Source organism: Ictalurus punctatus, chromosome 13, assembly GCF_001660625.3.
Source record: "Ictalurus punctatus breed USDA103 chromosome 13, Coco_2.0, whole genome shotgun sequence".
In the NCBI taxonomy this organism is placed as follows: Eukaryota; Metazoa; Chordata; class Actinopteri; order Siluriformes; family Ictaluridae; genus Ictalurus; species Ictalurus punctatus.
The window spans coordinates 8913208-8928319 of NC_030428.2; the positions used below are offsets into that span (position 1 = coordinate 8913208).

Genomic DNA, 15112 nt, shown 5'->3' on the forward strand with positions numbered 1-15112 from the left:
TACAGGTTAGAATAAAGCAGGATAGAATAATGAGAGCGCTCTGAAGCCCTTGTACTAAATCACTACTATATATATGAAACGCAGAGCATGACATAATTCTGTGTACCAATAAGAAGCGGTTTGAGGCAGTTCAAACAGGCTTTGTTTTAGGATCTTGGACAGATGAACCTTGAACAGAAGAACATGTTTGTTTCTCTGTAAGCAGATAAACATTCTGTACTGATCTCAGTGAAATGACATGGCCTTCTTAGGCGTTATCCTCTGATGAGAACGAAATAGAACAAGAACAAAACTATTACAAAGTAAAAATGAATAATTTCCCTCACATTTCCCCCATTTTATCATTACAAAATATGATAACTAAAATTGACAGAGAAATTACTATTCTGTGAGTACATCAGAACTTCAGAAACCTTTCACGGTTCAACTGAATTCATTATAAAACAGACATAATGAAGGCGCTAAGGCTGTTTTGCGGATATAAAGTATCCTGTCGTCAAGCAAGCTTATTTTACAGTGAAATGAGAATCGTCATGGTCAAAGGAATATTTACAAGAGCTGTGAAATGGATGTCAATGGGTCGTCCTCATCAGTGCCGCTGGGAGGATCTGATACCCAGTCAGGTTTAGGATACAAGTCAGGTTGGCCATCATAGGGATCGTACTCAGTCTTTGTCCACATCAGCGTTTGGTCATTAGTGATTTCAACGAGCGTGAGAGACTGCTCCAAACAAGACAAACGATACAAGGAAAAATGAGCAAGACAAGAAGAATTATTGCACCTATTGGTAGACTGACGGTTAATATCCACGAGACCCATCCCCTGAGTACTGAGTTCAGCCAATCAAACCCCATCTCGCTAGTCTGTGGAGGGTTGCGTATCGCAGACCTCATGTGTTCAATGATAGAATAACCATTATGTGTCTGCATGACGAGGGGAAGTGTGACTTTGTGTGGGCATGTATATGCAGCGCGTCACTCGTGAGCGTTGGTCCTCCTAGAGGCCTCTTGATAGAGAATCACTTTCTAGTCCTCCTGCCGAAGTCCTGTCTTCTCCAGCTCAATGCTTGGCTCTGGCACCCTCCTGCAGTGGCTTGCACGCATCCATGTGGCTCTCTGGTTGACTTTCACTGCTGAATGAGTAACAAGGAGAACCGGGAATGGCCCAGACCACTGTGGATTGTTCCACCTGGTCCTGCGGAAGTCCTTGATCATGATCCACTCTCCGGTCTTCAGATCATACAGCGGACCCGTGGCTGGAGCTGGAAGTGCTGCCTTTACCTGCTTGTGGATAGAGTGCAGAGCAGAGGACAGGGTTGCACAGTAATTTAACATTGCATCATCACATGCTACAGCATCAGGAAGGTCTCCCACTCACACTCCCAAGGTGTGTGGAGGTCTCCCAAACAGTATCCCAAAGGGGCTAAGCCCATCCTAACCTGTTTCAGAACAGAATTTGCTCAGTCTGTTTTTTAGTGTCCCATTTTCTCGCTCTACCACCCCCCCACTAGCTGGATGATATGCACGGTGCTGCTTTAATTCATTACCCAAATATTCACCCACCTACTTAAGGGCATGGCTCACAAAAGGTGTGCCATAATCACTGGAGATTATCATTATCACTACCACATCTGAGTCCTGTTTGAACGTAGGGACGTGGCCTTCTCTACCTTCAAACCTCAACTCTTGTTATGAGTTGCACAAACAGCGTAAACAATTTTTATTTTTTATTTTTTTTAGAGTAATTAGAGAAACTAATGCTTTATCGCAGCTATCATTCCCCCTTTTGACGCATGGTCCCTGCCTGTGAAGACAAGGACAGCCCTGGGGGCATCGCCAAACTCCGTCAACAACCATGCAGCCTGCTTTGCACCTCACAGCCTTTTCCTCGTCCGCGTAGCCCATGCTTGGAGGTCTGAAAGCTGTAAAGAAGGAGTGATTATTTTCTTTTGTGCTTTGGGACCATAGACGCAGCTGCTTGCTTTGCTGCACTGCCCACTCAAGCTTTCCTAGGAAAACAGGGTCTAATTTGTTAGTGTGTGCATCACATTTGCATACTGCAATAGTCTTGGGGAGTAGGACTGCGTCCAGCAGCTCAGAGAATAGTTTGTGGTGGGCTATATGTGTTCCTGAACTCGTCAGGAAGTTCCTGTGTTTCCAAATTGTCCCCAAATTATGTACTACCTCAAAGGCATATCTACTGTCTGTGTAGATATTTACTGACTGTCCCTCATCATGTCTTCATGCTTCTATGAGGGCATACAGTTCAGCTGCTTGTGCTGAAAGGTTTGAGGGGAGACTTCCTGACAGACCGTCTCGTGTGCTACTACTGCATAGCCCACTCGATTTTTACCTGTCTCTGGGTCACGTGTCGCTGACCCGTCCACAAAGAGGATCAGATCTGAGTTTTCCAATAGAACATCTTTCAGGTCGACTCTAGGAGAGCAGAGTTCATTAGTCAGTACAACACAGTCATGTGGTTCTCCGTCTCCCTCTGTTGGAAGAAGAGTAGCAGGGTTAAGGAAAGTACATCATTTTATAGTGACATTCTGCATGTATGGTGTTATGGTGCAGCCACCATTGGGTGGACAGGTGTGAGGTTTTCTGTTCAAGTAGGAGTGACAACACCTCATGTGAAACCAAGAGGTTCAATTCTGTGTAACCTACCAGGTCTCTGGATGCCATCACAGCTTTCTCAGCTGCTGCTACTGCACGTACCCATGGGGGAAACTGGATCCAACTCTCTGAGCGGTGCTTTTAGAATGGTATAGTTTAGAATGAAAGTTCTGCGATACGAACGCATACCTAGGATAGATAGAACCCGTTTCTTGGTCCAAGGCTTGGGAATCTTCTGGATTGCAGATGCTCTTTCAGCTGAGAGTTTCTTTCCCATTGCAGAAATGTCATGCCTTAGAAATCTCACTTCTTGTTGTACATACTGTAATTTGGAGAGACTGGCTGTGTTGTGTCCTTCTTTGGCAAGATGCTGCAACAATTTAATGGTGTCAGTTTCACACTTTGCCCTGGACAAAGTGGTTGAGGTGCTAAGCTGTCTAGCATTTGGTTGTATATTGTTAGTGACTCTCAATTCCCTTAACACGAGCAAGAAAGTGTAAGGACGTCCGTCAAATATGAATGCAAACCGAAACTGTCTGTCTTTATCAAGACATATACTGAAAAAACGCATTAGCTAAATCTACGACTGAAAACCATTGGCTATCTGCTGGAACCTGGCTTAATATAGTGTAAGAATTTGGCAGGTCTGGAGCTCTCTGTTTGACTGCTGCATTAACCGCTTGCAAATCTTGTACAAATCTCCATTCATCAGCTTGTATGGTTTTTCTTGCTTTCTTTACCGGAAATATTGGAGTGCGCACTGACAAATCACGGCAGGGAACAATGACCCCTGGTCATTGCCCTCGATAGCTTCTGATTTAAGAGGGTATTGAGATGGTCTGGGCCTAAAGTCAGATTTGGGCGTGATCGCGGCTAGTGGTGCACTTTTAATCAAGCCTACGTCATGTTTCCCTTGGGCCCACAGCCCGAGCGGCACCTTCTTTAATTGTGGGTGTATCTCTAGGGATGGGGGGCTTGTCCCAAGGTTCAGAAACATTCTAATAAACATTCTAATAACATCCCGGTTAACCTTGCACATTTCCAGAAATAATTTTTTATAAATTCCCACCGTCAGGCTGTACCACATGTTGGAGGTGGGTTTCTGTTCCCAGTCTGTAATTTTCCCACTCTCACATAATCTGACCCACAGTCCCACACCTTTCTACTGTTTGTTCTTTATTTTAGCTGATTAGATGTAGGGCGCTGATTCTGGGACGAAAAATGCACACCACTGCATGTCACTCAATTTGACTGAACATGCACAAAATTTGTCAGACACAGCTCTTTGCTTTCTGGGATATCCATAAACCATTCTTTCTCAAAATTAAAGTCTCTTCCTTCATGCACTTGCACTGTGCAATGAAGGGCAGAGGGCGGCATAAAATCAACATAGTTGTCCTTCATCTTATCATGTGCCAACGTCAACAAACGAGCACAGGCTCTAGGCTCGTTATGCATTTACCATTGATAAACACAGAGCTCTGTTTCTTTAACAAACAGAGTTACAATGATGAGTAAAACACACATTAAGTCCCTGCCCAGTAGATTGACTGGACATGAAGACGAAATTTGGTCTAATACTGAATGTACTGTTACACCCATGGAGAGCAGTGACCGTGAACTCATCTTTTGGGGATTCTTTTAATTCAAAGTGTTTTATTACTGAATACATTGCTCCTGAACCTTACCAAAAATGTGACACTTTGTCCATTAACTACAAGAGATATACATGGTAACTGTGTAAAAGGAGAGGCATTATACTTTAATAGGTTAAGGGTCATGACTGGTTCAGACATTTGTGAATTGTCAGTCTGACTAATGTTGGATGTGAGTGTGTGCATATATTCCTGTTCTTTGTGAGCTAACTGATAGTTTGGGTGTCTGATGTCACCTCTTCTGTTCCCAGGTGCCTCACCCTTCCCTTAGCTCCGCCCATCAGTTCGCTTCTGCTCTGGACCATCTCCTGCAAAATGTCCAACTTTTCCACAGTTGTAACAGTTTAATCCTGGTCCATAGCCCTGACAGCCGGGTCTTCCTCGTCTGCATGCTTTTGGTCTTCCTCTCCTTTCCATATTTCTTTCCTTTGCCTCTCATAGGAGCTTCTCAACGTGGATTACATACCTCTCCACTTGTGTGAGGTTTCCGGTGTCCCAGGTGATACATTGTTGTTTGATTATAGCGGCAGTTTCTGGTTTAATGCCGTTCATAAAGCTGTTTCTGAGATGTGCCTCCCATGCTGTGACGGCCGCCTGCCCATCTGCCAGAGCGTCGGGTTTCTCCAAGCCTGAGTTTGCGTCATGGATCTCAGTGAGCCTGGACAGGTACTGTGATACAGTCTCTGAGTCTTGTTGTTTACCCAAAAACTATTTTTGTCATGTCCATTCGTACAGGAAAGGTGTTCGTCAGCTTCTGCTGGAGCACCACGATTTGTGCTCTGTACCTTGTGTTGACTTCATCGTCCCACATTGTTCTCTGGGAACTCACGTGAAACCTTGATCCAGTCCGTACCAAGTTTTGCCATGAGCAGTCGTCGTAGTTCATGAGTAGTGGGTCTGAATTCTCTGCAGAATATCTGAAGTTTATCCCCAAACTTTCATCCTCCTACTTCGTGGAGCGCGGGCAGATGCGTCATGCTGCTCCAATGTCTTCCAATGTCCAGGGTCTGTGAACTAGCACAGAGCATCCTTCTCTGGACACTTCTAGCATTGGGGCATTTACCACGGCGTGCACTGTCCCTTCTCTGTCCAGTTTTGTTGGTCTGAAGCCCTCAGGCAGCAATGTTGTTGGTCCCTTCACTTGGGATCTCGTGTGTAACGCCACCGGTGACGGGAGGACAGCTGGAGCATAGTTCGGGGGGGGTTGGTGGCGCAGTTCTGACAGGTTCGGATGGAGTGGCATAGGCTGGGCCGCTTCATCGTGAGGAGGTGCCTCTGAAACTGCAGGTTCCTCCCTCCTTACTGGTTGTGGGCATCGCGGTGGGGCGGAGTCCAGGTCGGGATCGGCTTTCTGCAATTTAGCGCACTGAGAAACAGATGAGGGTCCTCCCTGACATTTTTTCTCTCTTTTATGTGCCATTCAGCAAATGCCTTCCAGTCTGCTAAAAACTGCACTTCGCTCTTTGTTTTAGGGGTGTCTCTCTCTCTCCCTTGTCTCCAAATTAAATTTCAGTTGTTCTAACTGTCTGAGGCTAAAACTACCTTTTTCTGGGAAAGCAGATTCATTAACCCATACATCATATTGATTCAAACATCCTTCCCCATAATTCACACGCATAAACATGACATTAGGATCAACATATGAGCACCCTGTCACAGGATGTGCTTTGCTATATGTTTTCTCCATATTTTATTTTATTTTATTTTTATTTTTACAGCTTCTATAACTTTCAAAGTTTTAATCAACTTAACGTGCTATGAAAATCAAGTGAATATGCATTCTCGTGCACAGACAGAAAAGGTTCAAAATGTGTGCCAAACCTCTAGACATTCAATTAATCATATAACCTATAGGTTCAGTAGAGCAAACCTTAAGAATGTAAAAGAGTTTACCCGTGAGGGCGAGTCCACATACAGCAATTTGGTAGGATTTACAGTTTTCTCTTCCCTTCTTTTTTTTTTTAAAGAATTTTATTATTATTTTATTTTTAAATTTTTTTTTTTATCTCAGTAACATTTACTTGTGTGTTAAATTTGCCAAATATATCATGTAGCGCTGATATGAGGGAATGAGTCGATGGGGCATGCCACTTGATAATAATCCGCCGTAAAAATACTGCACCTCTTGCGCTTCTCTTTACTTATTTATTCCTCGAAACGGACTCTTTCTATTAGCAAATATTTTTACCGTTATTATCTCTCTCTATATATATACCTGTTGGTATATATCTTAGTTTTGAAGCTGTGATCTAAGAAACACCAATCTCTCTGCCGTTGCAGAGGTGAAGTTCCTGGAACTTCTTATAAGAAATTGCTCCATATAATAATTCTCTCAATGTAATACACGCATTTCTTATATCATTGACTCCCTTCCATACAGACAGCAATACACAATGACTTTATAAAATTCTAATTCTAAATTCTTGACTCCCTTCCATACCGACAGCAATACACAGTGACTTCATAAAATTCTAATTCTAATTCTAAATTCTCCATGATTCCTACCAGTCAGTGGTAGGTCTTTCGCTCTGCTCAATAAAGGACAAACTGCCTTCACGTCAACACAGGCTTCAGGGTGAAACTTTTCCACGAATGTCCTCTGGTTTGCTTGTTGTCCAGAAAACCTGAAAGACTCGCGCAGCCCAGCCAGGAGAAGCCAAATTGTCGTGGAAATTAGAAAACACTTGCAGACTCGTCCTCTGAAGGTAAAAAGATTTATTACAGAAAGATGGTTAATACACTTTAGAATAAAGCAGGATAGAATAATGAGAGCGCTCTGAAGCCCTTGTACTAAATCACTACTATATATATGAAACGCAGAGCATATAGACATAATTCTGTGTACCAATAAGAAGCGGTTTGAGGCAGTTCAAACAGGCTTTGTTTTAGAATCTTGGACAGATGAACCTTGAACAGAAGAACATGTTTGTTTCTCTGTAAGCAGATAAACATTCTGTACTGATCTCAGTGATGGCCTTCTTAGGCGTTATCCTCTGATGAGAATGAAATAGAACAAGAACAAAACTATTACAAAGTAAAAATGAATAATTTCCCTCACAACCGAGATCAGTCAATCCTTTTGCATGTGGAGTTTGACATTCAAAAATAAGAAGTGAATTCACAAGAAAGTGTACAGTCAAGGGAACTGAGGCTGTGAATCCCAGGCTAATAGCACAGAAGGTGAATTAGCCTGACCACTGATTAAGCTGCTTGTGTGCCTTAGCCAGCGACACCAAACACTTGTGTTCACCACTTGTCCAACCTCTCATGTCACAACCCTAACCCCAGCCTCAAATTCAACCCATCTAATCTACTGGTGCCATTACTTCTATTTCTTGATCTGTGAGCCCCTGTCCCTGCTATCTTACTTCCTGTCTCTACTCATACTCCTGGTTCAGGCTCAGCTTCTTTCTCTACTAGCTCAGTAGCTCCATCTTGTCCATTCTGATTATGGCTGTGACTGCCTACAAATACTCTTCCCTTTCTTTTGTAGGTCTGAAAGCAACAGCCAATCACAATGCACTTCAACCTAATTAAAAAAACTATTAAGTGAAATAAATGTCAAATTGTCTGATGTGTATATGTGTTTAGCGACCTTTTGCTGTGTTTTGCTAAAAACAGACTTTTGTTTAAAACAGACTAGTGAATTACATTTTCACATATATTTTCTCACCATTGGAATTTACTACTACTAAATGCAATGATTAATATGATTTCTACTCGAACTTGACCTCCGGTAATAATACTGCAGTGAATGTTGTAAACTTGTTTACTGCATTCTTGCAAGAGCGGTGCTCATTTTCTCTTCAAAGTCCCCTGTGTAGGCTTTAATTGTTTTATTTGGACTGCCTGTCTCTGCCTGTGTTCCTAGTTTAGCTTCTGTATGTGCTCATTCTGTTCACTCAGCAACTGTTTTGTTAATCTTTTGTTCTGTTTCCAAAATCAGTCTGATTCTGTTCCTTCTGTCAGCTCAGTTTCTGTTTCTATGCCTCACTCAGTCTCTGCCTCTGATCATGCTCATGTTCTTGAGTTTGTGCATTCTCCAATGATCTGTTCTGTCCCTGCTGTCTATTCTTGCACTTGGGACTGTCTTGAACTCTTGTGTTCGCTCATCTTGGACACTTTCTAGTTCTCTGGTGCCAGCCTAGCAAATGTTCCATAGCTAGCATCAGGCTTGTCTCCTATCTTTGATCCTCTATTCATCTCAGCTCTTGTCTAAGTATACCAATTAGCGTATTTTCTGTTTCTGAGCTTTCACTATCACTGTCACTATTAGTCACTGAGAATTTCTCACTGTCCAGCTCAGCTCTGTCAATATCGCTGATATTGAGCCCCCTGAGCCTTACCCTGACTTAGTTATGGGAAATATAGTCTCAGCTTCAGATGCACCACCCAAAGGTCATTCAGTGCCTAAAATGTTTTGTACACTTTTCTTGTCACAACCTTCAGAATTTTAAAGAATCCACTCTGGTTCTGCACTTCTGTGTGTATGCATTTCCATGTGCTGGTTGAACTGATTGAACAATGAAAAATGTAATGTAAGCTCATACTTAGTGCCATATAGGATATATTCAGGCCCCAGCTGGGTGTTGGATTGTTTACCGCCTATTGTTCTAAAGCAGAAGCCTCCAGAAAGAGAGTCCTCAAGCTCACAGGGACCTCTTTGTATTTTTTAAGAAGCTCTGTCTCTATATCCCTCTCTGTGTCTTTCCCCCTCTCAGGAAATAAGTCCCAGGACAGTGGTATTGCAGAGATGGAGGAGCTCCCTGTTCCTCAGCACATTAAAATCAGCAACATCACTTGTGACTCCTTCAAGATCTGCTGGGACATGGATTCCAGGGCCAAGGAGCGCATCACACACTACTTTATTGACCTTAACAAGAAAGAGAACAAGAATGCCAACAAGTTCAAGCACAAGGTATACATAATTAGTGCCATTTTAAGTACAGTACACTCCACTAATATTGGCACCCTTGGTAAATATGAGCAAAGAAGGCTGTGAAAAAATTGTCTTTATTGTTTAACCTTTTGATATTTTGGTCAAAACATTCAAAAAATACTCTGCTCTCATTGAGATCAAACAATTGCAAACAAAACACAAGTTTATTTTTTTTTAAAAACTTTGTTAAATATATGTGTGCCACAGTTATTGGCACCCTTTTATTCAATACTTGCCAAGATAACAGCTCTGAATCTTCTCCTATAACGCCTGATGAGGTTGTAGAATACATGGAAAGGGATCTGAGACCGTTCCTCCATACAGAATCTCTCCAAATCCTTCACATTTCGAGGTCCACACTGGTGGACTCTCCTCTTCAGTTCACCCCACAGGTTACCAGGTCAGGGGACTGGGATGGCCATGGCAGGACCTTGATTTTGTGGTCAGTAATCCATTTTGTGTTGATTTTGATGAATGTTTTGGATCATTGTCCCGCTGGAAGATCCAACCACGGCCCATTTGAAGCTTTCTGGCAGAGGCAGTCAGGTTTTCATTTAATATCTGTTGATATTTGATAGAGTCCATGATGCCTTGATGTATCCTCACAAAATGCCCAGGTCCTCTGGCAGAAAAATAGCCCCAAAACAACAGAGAGACAGCACCATATTTAACCGTGGGCATGGGGTACTTTTCCACATGGCTACCTCTCCGTGTGCTCCAAAACCACCTCTGGTGTTTATTGCCAAAAAGCTCTATGTAGTTCTCATCTGACCATAGAACCCGATCCCATTTGAAGTTCCAATAGTGTCTGGAAAATTGAAGACACTTGAGTTTGTTTTTGGATGAGAGTAGAGGCTTTTTTCTTGAAACCCTTCCAAACAACTTGTGGTGATGTAGGAGACTTCTGCAATTCTCCAGCTGTGATCCTTGGAGATTCTTTGACCACTCGAACCATCCTCTTCACAGTGCGTTGAGACAATATAGACACGCGTCCAATTCCAGGTTGATTCATAACATTTCCAGTTGACTGGAGCTTCTTAATTATTGCCCTGATGGTGGAAATGGGCATTTTCAATGCTTGTGCTATTTTCTTATAGACACTTCACATTTTGTGAAGCTCAACAACCTTTTGCCGCACATCACAGCTATATTCATCGCTCTTACCCATTGTTATGAATGACTAAGAAAATTTGGCCTATGTGTTACCTAATATTTATACCCCTGTGAAACAGGAAGTCATAGTTGAACAATTTCCTGTTCCTAGTCACCCAGCTGTAAAAAAAAATTTTTTTTAAAAACATGTAAAATATCAATGGGAATATACTTCAAGTATATTTTTCTCATATGAATTAACAGGGGTGCCAACAATTGTTGCACACCTAAATTTAACAAAGATTTTTTTTTGATAAATTCAATTTCAATTCAATTTTATTTGTATAGCGCTTTTTACAATAGACATTGTCTCAAAGCAGCTTTACAGAAATATCAACACGGTATACAGATATTAAAGGTGTGAATTGATCTGTGTTAAATCTGTGTTTTCTTTGCAATTGTTTAATATCCGTGAGAGCAGAGTATTTTTGTGAATGTTTTGAACAAAATATCAAAAGGTTAAACAATAAAGACACTTTTTCACAGACTTCTTTTCTCATATTTACCAAGGGTGCCAATATTAGTGTACGGCACTGTACGTGAAGGCTTGCCTTCTTAGCTTATTAAAGATCAACTATTAAAAAAGGCAAATGCTGATTAATGTAATTTTATTTGGACTTGTTAAAAAATGAAGTATTCATGCACAGTGGCATAATCACTGTCTGATCTGTACAAATGCAATGGCACATTTGTTATTTAATCATTTATGGCATGAACTACCATCACCCAATCCAGCCATATTAATAATTTTGACATAAAATACAACAGTTCCACTGAAAATGATGAATTAAAACACCATTCTAGTAATAGGGGAAAACTTCATTTTACCTTATAAAACAAGACCATTTGATGTTTGGGGAAAATATGATAATGAGTCTTTATTGGTCACATATACGGTAGAGAACAGTGAAATTGTTTTCATTGCATACCCCAGCCTGTGGAAGTGGGGGTCAGAGCACAGGGTCAGCCATGATACGGCGCCCCTGGAGCAGAGAGGGTTAAGGGCCTTGCTCAAGGGCCCAAAAGTAGCAGCTTGGCAGTGCTGGTACTTGAACCCCCCGACCTTCCGATCAGTAACCCAGTAACCCTTAACCGCTAAGCCACCACTGCCCCCTGATTACATATTGTTGGTTACATATGGAATCATAACAATGAATTTGCTGACAATTTATGAACATAAAATAACTGTGCAGAACGATGTTATTTGATTCATAAAAAATGAGCTGAGCTGTATGTTTCTTAGGTTAACCAATCGCAAATTAGCATTTGGAAGTGTCATAAGGTATTTCAGGAGCTCAATCTGAACTCAAAACCAGCTCAGATGAGGTTGAGATGGGTTAATTGCTTTGAATATTTAATGAATATCCTGCTCTGCCCTCTGCATGCCCCAGGATGTACCCACTAAGCTGGTAGCAAAGGCAGTGCCTCTGCCCATGACAGTGAGAGGCCACTGGTTTCTGAGCCCACGCACAGAGTACACTGTAGCCGTCCAGACAGCATCCAAACAGAGTGACAGAGACTACGCCGTCTCCGAGTGGAGTGAGGTCGTGGAGTTCTGCACAGCTGGTGAGAGCAAAACACACATACTCACATAAACACATTCTCTCCCTTCATTATATTACTAGTGTTACTAGATATTATTTCCCTTGATAATTGGATAACTGTAGCTTGCTGAGTCCTTTCCTTTTATTGGCTCTCTGTCGCAACACCTGCATAAATTAGGGTGTGGTTCATGTAAATAAGATGTAGGATACCAGTCAAAAGTTTGAACACACCTATATGCTTCCTTGTGTTTATTTTCTACTATTTTGAAATATTAAAGAGGACATTAAGACTAGCAAATAACACATATGGAATTAAGCAGTAACCAAGAATAGTGTTAACTGATTTTTGATTTAAAATGTTTTGGCGGGTTGCCCGTGAAGCTTTAAACACTCTTTGGCATGTTTTGAATCGACTTCATGAGGAAGCTAAAACTTTTAAAATTCCCAAATTGGCTGAGCACTTGTTGGCTGCTTGTACTTGTTTGGGGAAACTAATTAAATTGGACTCATTTTTGTACAATGAGTCGGTCTGTCACCTGAATATAATCTCTGTAATATCTTTAATAAATGTGTGGTTTTTCATAATTATTATACAGTGCCGTCCACTAATATTGGCACCCTTGGTAAATATGAGCAAATAAGGCTGTGAAAATTTGTCTTTATTGTTTAAACTTTTGATCTTTTGTCACCTCTATGAATTCTATGAGAAAAAAAAATATTTGAGGTATATTCCCATTGATATTGTTCTGGGAACAGGAAATTGTTCAACCATAAATTCCTGTTTCACAGGAGTATAAATATGAGGAAACACATAGGCCAAATTCCCTTAGTCATTCATAACAATGGGTAAGACCGAGGAATAAAGCTGTGATGTGTGGCAAAAGGTTGTTGAAAGCATTGAAAATGCCCATTTCCACCATCAGGGCAATAATTAAGAAGTTCCAGTCAACTGGAAATGTTGTGAATCAAACTGAAATTGGACAAGTGTCTATATTGTATCAACGCACTGTGAAGAGGACGGTTCGAGTGGCCAAAAATTCTCCAAGGATCACAGCTGGAGAATTGCAGAAGTTAGTTACATCTTGGGGCCAGAAAGTCTCCAAATCTACAACCTGTGGTGATGGCTAATGTTTTGAGGCTGTTTTTCTACCAGAGGCCCTGGACATTTTATTAGGATACATGGCATGATGGACTCTATCAAATATCAACAGATATTAAATGAAAACCTGACTGTCTCTGCCAGAAAGCTTAAAATGGGCCGTGGTTGAATCTTCCAGCAGGACAATGATCCAAATCATACATCAAAATCAACACAAAAATGGTTTACTGACCACAAACTCAAGATCCTGCCATGGATCCATACCAGTCTCCTGACCTGAAACCCATAGAAAACCTGTGGGGTGAACTCAAAATTTCAAGGATCTGGAGAGATTCTGTATGGAGGAATGATCTCAGATCCCTTTCCATATATTCTCCAACCTCATCAGGCATTATAGGAGAAGACTCAGAGCTGCTTTCTTGGCAAAGGGAGGTAGTGCAAAGTATTAATTAAAAGATTGCCAATAATTGTTGCACACCTATATTTAACAAATCTTTATATATATATATATATATATATATATATATATATATATATATATATATATATATAAACCTGTGTTTTGTTTGCATATTTTTTGATACATTTTGATCATACATTTTGATATCCATGACAGCAGAGTGGTTTTGTGATTTTTTTTAAACAAAAAATCAAAAGGTTAAACAATAAAAACAAATTTTCACAGCCTTCTTTGCTCGTATATACCAAAGGTGCCAATATTAGTGGAGGGCACTGTACATGTCTATTCAAGGACTTATAATTTGTAATATTTGTTCAAGTTTAAAAGGTGATATTTTTTCCTGAGACCACTTATCTTTTAGTTATAAAAGAATAATTTAGCAGTGTTTATCTGCAAATTCTGTTGCTATGGTTTCATCTGACTACCTGAAACTCATTCTGGCTTCTTTCCTCATTTTCTTCCCTTTTCTTACACCCAGATTACTCCACGGTCCATCTTACACAGCTGCTGGAGAAAGCGGAGGCCATCGCAGGCAGAATGTTGCCATTCTCTGTGTTCTATCGCAACCAGAACAAGGAGTACTTTGACCATGCAAGGCATGTAGATCTGCTGGTTTGACCAAAACAAAACATTTTCTCTACTACTAACACTTTTATTGATATATTCAAGATACTGGTACTGATACAACAGACAGTTTTTTTGGAAAGGGAAATAGAAAGGTAAAGGAAAATATATCATTAGACTTCTGCAATTTATTACCGCTTTAGGCTTCTTTTTCAACATTTATAATACAATAGGGGTGTTATGCAATGTCACAATCTGCATCTGTATGTGTGTCTGTATCTCTTTAGTGCTCCAAATATTCATATCTGTATCCGATTAGTATATAAACCTGTATTGGGTGAATTTTTTAATCCCACTCATGCAGTTTCTCTAAAAGCCCACTTTTCGCAGTGTCACAGATGTTATGTGGAAACATATGCAGGGCAGCTTGAAAGTGAACGAGTTTTGATTTGTCGATGCATCCTCATTCTTTTATGCTTGCGATGACTGTAAAAAGATCAAAGGAGTGAGACGATTGGTTCTGCAGCCAAAGTTAATGGAGCCAACAAAAGAGCCATATTAAATCTGCCAAAAGAGAAAAACAGAGATGAAATGAGATGTGAGAAGCACCTTGGAATCTAATTAGCTCCATTTACCTTCCACAAAAGAGTCCCACAGGGCCCTGTTAGAGGCATTTGCCTCTGACAGACTTTATGGAGAGATTTTAGGTGTTTACATAAGCTGCTTTTCCAATCTATTTTCCTCTATTTCTCAGCATCTCTTTTATACTGTATCGCTTAATCATACATTTAAGCCTTGCTCTCTGTTCACTCTTTGCTGTATCAAACAGTTGTGTCAGTGCTGCTTGTAGCTCAGCATTCATGTATGTGATCCTGTTTAAACAAATAGCTTTTTCCGTCTTTTTACCATCAGTTATGTTTCGTCCCCACACAAGTAGATGTTTGAGTTGTAATTGACAGATTTCTGGTGAGGTTTATTTGAGAACTCGCTGATTATTGACGAGTGCAGCTGTTTCTCGAGTCTTTGTTTTCTTTAATTAATGAGTAAAGTCTAATATGTTAATATGCAACATGATGAATTGCTA

General features: G+C 40.8%; 1 protein-coding gene across 3 annotated transcripts in view; it reads left to right on the plus strand.

The window, feature by feature from the left end:
- Positions 1–15112, plus strand: part of phyhiplb (phytanoyl-CoA 2-hydroxylase interacting protein-like b) — a 29906-nt gene that overhangs the window by 13069 nt on the left and 1725 nt on the right. For 2 of the 3 annotated variants that reach the window (XM_017482615.3, XM_017482616.3), the window contains exons 2-4: positions 8992–9188; positions 11753–11927; positions 13943–14060. In XM_017482615.3, the coding sequence (XP_017338104.1) occupies positions 8992–9188; positions 11753–11927; positions 13943–14060 (490 nt within the window). Of the gene's footprint in view, positions 1–6762; positions 6976–8991; positions 9189–11752; positions 11928–13942; positions 14061–15112 lie in introns of those variants that run through there. The other variant, XM_017482617.3, reaches the window with a different exon arrangement.